Source organism: Delphinus delphis, chromosome 13, assembly GCF_949987515.2.
Source record: "Delphinus delphis chromosome 13, mDelDel1.2, whole genome shotgun sequence".
Lineage (NCBI taxonomy): Eukaryota > Metazoa > Chordata > Mammalia > Artiodactyla > Delphinidae > Delphinus > Delphinus delphis.
In genome coordinates, this window is record NC_082695.1 from 2,292,360 (window position 1) to 2,297,058 (window position 4,699).

At 54.0% G+C, this 4,699-nt stretch overlaps 1 protein-coding gene across 1 annotated transcript; it reads right to left on the bottom strand.

The window, feature by feature from the left end:
• Positions 1-1,970: 1,970 nt before the first annotated feature.
• Positions 1,971-4,446, bottom strand: FZD10 (frizzled class receptor 10). Its single transcript, XM_060029336.1, has one exon. It carries the CDS (start codon positions 4,444-4,446, stop codon positions 2,701-2,703), a length of 1,746 nt encoding a protein of 581 aa, XP_059885319.1. The 3' UTR covers positions 1,971-2,700.
• Positions 4,447-4,699: the final 253 nt, after the last annotated feature.

Genomic DNA, 4,699 nt, shown 5'->3' on the forward strand with positions numbered 1-4,699 from the left:
TTTCGAAATCCTGCACATTCTAAACCAGGGCTCCGTGGCCTGTTAGGAACCGGGCCACACAGCAGGAGGTGAGCGGCTCCCCGTCACTCACACGCATGACCGCCTGAAGCGTGCCCCCGCCCCCTACCCCGTGCGTGGAAAATTGTCTTCCACAAAACCGGTCCCTGGTGCCAAAAAGGTTGGGGACCGCTGTTCTAAACAACAGCAAAGGCTCTCATGGATGCCTTGATTTCCCTTGGACCCACCGTCAAAAGCCTACGTACCTGAACACGGGCAGACCCGAAACCGCCAATTAGTCTAATGATTTCAGAACTGAGTATTTTAAGCTCGTACCCAGCTTGGACTCTCACCGCAGTGCTCTGACAGTTACCTTCCTCGACTTCTCCGAGCTCCCCAAATGTCCTTTTTATTTTTCCTCGGAGTTACAGAAAGGGTACGTGACATACTTACACACGTACGTAAATATCTTTAGTCTTTTCGGGAGCTACATGGGAACAGTCGACAAATAGGTTTCTCTTTGTGGGCATTTTTGTTTTAAACGTTTTTTCTTTTTTAATGCACTGAAGGCTATTCTGGATTTAACCTTAAATTACCTGACCTACCTAGTTGCTGTTTCTCAAATCATCCAAGTTCCCTGCTCCTGTATATGCTACAGCAAACCCCCCTCCGAGCCCCCCTAAAAAAAAAAAAAAAAGATTGATACCATTGTTCAATTCTAGTGTCATTGATGCAAGGGTGGCCTGGGTCCTCAGGCTTAATTCCTAAACACCATCTGCAGGAAACAGGCTGCCCTGTCCTTCAGGCTTCTGTCCATCCTTGATAAGTGTTTAATCAATGCTCAACATGCTTAAGAGCTCTTTGTTCAACCTGGACCTTGGCATCAGGATGACCCACAGATGGCTGGGCTTGTGCTACCAGATCCCCAGGGCAGTTGGTCTGAACGGTGCCCTTGGGTTCGAACTTGAGTTTAGCGGTGCCTCTGACAAGAGGAACCCAGGCCCACTTGAGGTCTACAGCACACAACTCAGACAGCAAACACGGGAGGAGAAGCGAGTACGAGGGTGTGCAAAGCAGACGAACTTCTCCTTGATGACTCAGCACTCATGGCAGATAGTTTATCCTGTCCAGACCTACAGTCTGTTTTGTAAACGCGTCCAGGAGTCGCTGTAAAGCCAGCATCCTTTGGACGGCTGTATACCATTCTATCTCAGTACAATTTGACCCCAGCAGGTCAACTGAGCCCTACTCTGATTTACTTCTCCTAATTGGCTGGCTCCATTCTCCGGATCCTAGTGCAGGGGCACGAGTGTATCCCCGCTTGGTACCCAAGCTGCTCCTTAATGAACTGTGCTATAACCGAGCCCTTGCATCCTGCCGCTCAAGAGACAACTTCCAACCACAGCCGCTTCCTGCATGGAGGAAGCCTGAAATTAAATCATCCTGTGCCCACTTTGGAATCCGTCCATTTGCCATTTCACATAGATAACCAATGACCTCTAGACAGAGATGCACACGCAGGATTTGCTTGAAAAGCAAACAGAAGGAGAAAGTTTTCTCTGTTCTCTCCACGCACTGAGAAGGGTCACCTAACAACGCACAAGGGAGCAGCGCCAAACTAAAGAACATCTTTTATTTTTAATAAAATAGTGAAGCATGAAAAATATCATATATTACAGATAGACACCAGCAGGACCACTCTTTCCTGGCGTTTCCTGGTGAGGAGAATAAACTCCAAGGTTGGTACATGGCTTCCCGCGTCTATTCATGGAGACCATTTGTTTAACAATAGAAAGAGTCAATGAGCCCTTTGGGCACTTTTGAAGGATCCTTCCCCCCTCTCCACCCACCCTTCCGCGAATCAGTCCAAACGTGTGTCACATTGGCTTGGTTTCCATTAAAAAGCCACGAACTGTAAAACTAAAGGGGTTCTGAGGGCTGGGCCTCTTAGTTCTTTTGTTAGGAGATTTCTTTTGTTGTCTTTATGTACAGCAAAATACTTTTTCTCTTTTGATTTTCACGTAAAGAGAAAAAAAAATGTATTGCACATCGTTGGCATTGACCAATATGAGGTTTGGTGGAAGTTTCTATGTCGGAGAAAGACCATTTGTGGAGGCTGGAGTCTCTTTTAAGTGACTCCAAATCCACTGGAGGGTACTGAGTTGTCAGGCTTTCTCTTTCTTCCTGTTGGCACAGAAGTTGCTGTCTACACGCAGCCTTCCTGAGGGTGGCCCTGGGCTCCCCTGCCGGACAGTGACTCTCTCTCTCTCTCTCCCTTTTTGAAACTCAGCAGAGGCTCTTTAATTTGCAAAGAAGTTATCTCTTCTCTGATTTGTAAAAGGATAGCAAAGCCAACTCAAACACACAGATGTATATTTATGGAAGGTTCTAAACAAAAGTTTTCTTCTGGGGGCCTGAATCAACTATGTTACCACAAATTAGTTACACAAGAGGCTACTTAACTGGGAGGGTTCTCCTTCACTGAAAACAAAAACAAAACAAACCCCTTTAAGTACATTTTGACTTTCAGTGTTATCACAGCATCCTGAATTTCAGGGTAGAAGCTTTTTATTTTTTTCCTTTTACTTTTATTTAAAAAAAAACAAGCAAGCAACCAACCGACGGAGAAAAGCACCATGTTTGGCTCTGACTCTGCCACTGCATCCTCCCTGGGAAAGTTTTCCGCGCCGGCCTTCCCTCCATTCACACGCAGGTGGGAGGCTGGGCAGGGATTTCATATTTCCCGAGATGGGTTTTTGGGGGATGCTGGGCTTTTTTGTAAATTCCACTGCTGGTGATCACGCTGGCCGGTTTTCTTCGGCTCTTTTTCTTGAACCTGCGGCTGCAAACGTTCTGCCAGGACTGCAGAGTCTTGGATGTCCAGACCCACATGCCACTGGTGATGCCCACCACCAACAGCATGAAAATCTTCACCATGAAGATCTCCACCGCGGGGATGGAGGCGGCCATCAGACAGTCCAGGTTTTTAGTCTGGTTGTTCATTTTGCACTTGTGCTGCGTGGCCAGGATTTTCCAATACTCCACGTTGAGGCGTTCGTAAAAGTAACAGGCAATCACACAGGTGGCCGGCACCGTGTAGAGCACGGAGAAGACCCCTATCCTCACCATGAGCTTTTCCAGTTTGTCCGTGTTCTCCCCGCCCGTTTTCATCACCCTCCGGATGTGGAAAAGGGCCACGAAGCCCGAGAGGATAAAGGAAGTGCCGATGATGAGGTAACAGGCCAGCGGGATGAGGACGAAGCCGGTGAGGGCGTTGACGTCCATGCTCCCCACGTAGCAGACGCCGGTCAGCTCGTCCCCCGCGACCCTGCGCATGACCAGGATTAGGATGGTCTTCACGGCCGGGATGGCCCAGGCGGCCAGGTGGAAGTAGCTGCTGTTGGCCTCGATGGCCTCGTGGCCCCACTTCTTGCCCGCAGCCAGAAACCAGGTGAGCGTGAGAATCACCCACCACAGGGAACTGGCCATGCCGAAGTAGTAGAGGACCAGGAAGACCAGGGTGCAGCCCGTGCTCTCAAGCCCCTCCTGGATGACGTACAGCTGCCCGCTGTCCCGGTCGCAGGCGACGCTCTCGGCGCCCGCGAAGAGGCGGATGATGTAGCCCACCGAGTAGACGCAGTAGCACATGGAGAGGAAGATGATGGGGCGCTCGGGGTACCTGAAGCGCGCCGGGTCGATGAGGAAGGTGAGCACGGTGAAGGCGCTGGAGAAGAAGCAGAGCACGGACCAGACGGCCAGCCAGACCACGGCGAAGTGCTTGTCGTCGCGGCTCCAGTAGACGTCCACGCCCGGCGTGCAGAGCGGCGCGCACGACGCGCTCTTCTCCACGTGGCGGAACTTGCCCGGGTTGTCGCAGCCGGCGCGCCCGGGTCCCCCGTCCTTCAGCTGGTTCTCCTGCGCGCTGTGCGGCCGCTGCGGCCGGAAGAGCGGCGGGAACATGCCCGAGCCCCGCGCGGGCTCGTCCGAGCCGTTGTTGGGCGCCTCCATGCACAGGTAATTGGGGTCGTTCTTGTTGGGGAGTTTGCTGCAGTCCAGCGAGTCGGGCCACTTGAAGTTGAACTGCTCCATGATCGGGGAGCACTTGAGCCGGGCCTGCTCGCACATGACCCGGCAGGCGGGGATGGGGGTGGAGACTTGCTCGGTGCACATGGGCGCGTACAGGGAGCACAGGAAGAAGCGGAGGTGGCCGTGGCAGCCGTACTCCACCAGCGGCGCGAACTCGTGCAGCTGGATGGCGGCCTCGCGCTGGTTCTCGTGGCCCATCAGGTTGGGCATGCGGGTCATGTTGTAGCCAATGTCCTTGCACATCGGGATCTCGATGGGCTGGCACCTGCCGTCGCCCGGACGCTCCATGTCCATGGAGCTGATGGCGGCGCACGAGCCCATCACCTGAAGGACCAGCCACAGGCGGGGGCCCGGGCGCTGCATGGTGGCGTCGGAGGTGTCCCCGCGGGGAGGTCGGCCGCCCTCAGAGCCGCCGCTCCGGGGCTCGGGCTGCCGGCTCCGGCTCCTCGTCCCCGCTCGGGCCCCCGCCCATGCCCGCCCAGCTCAACCCGAGCGATGCGCACGGAGCGCCCCCGGCCCCGCTCTCCGCGCGCCGCCTCCGCCGAGGTGAGGCCGCGGAGGAGACGAGCAAAGTTTGCGAACAATACCGGGAAGCGACAGGACCCCCGGAGCTCTC

What these genes read in the sequence shown, in the direction of transcription:
- FZD10 (XM_060029336.1), bottom strand. Translation starts at nt 4,446, where the DNA reads ATGCAGCGCCCGGGCCCCCGCCTGTGGCTGGTCCTTCAGGTGATGGGC.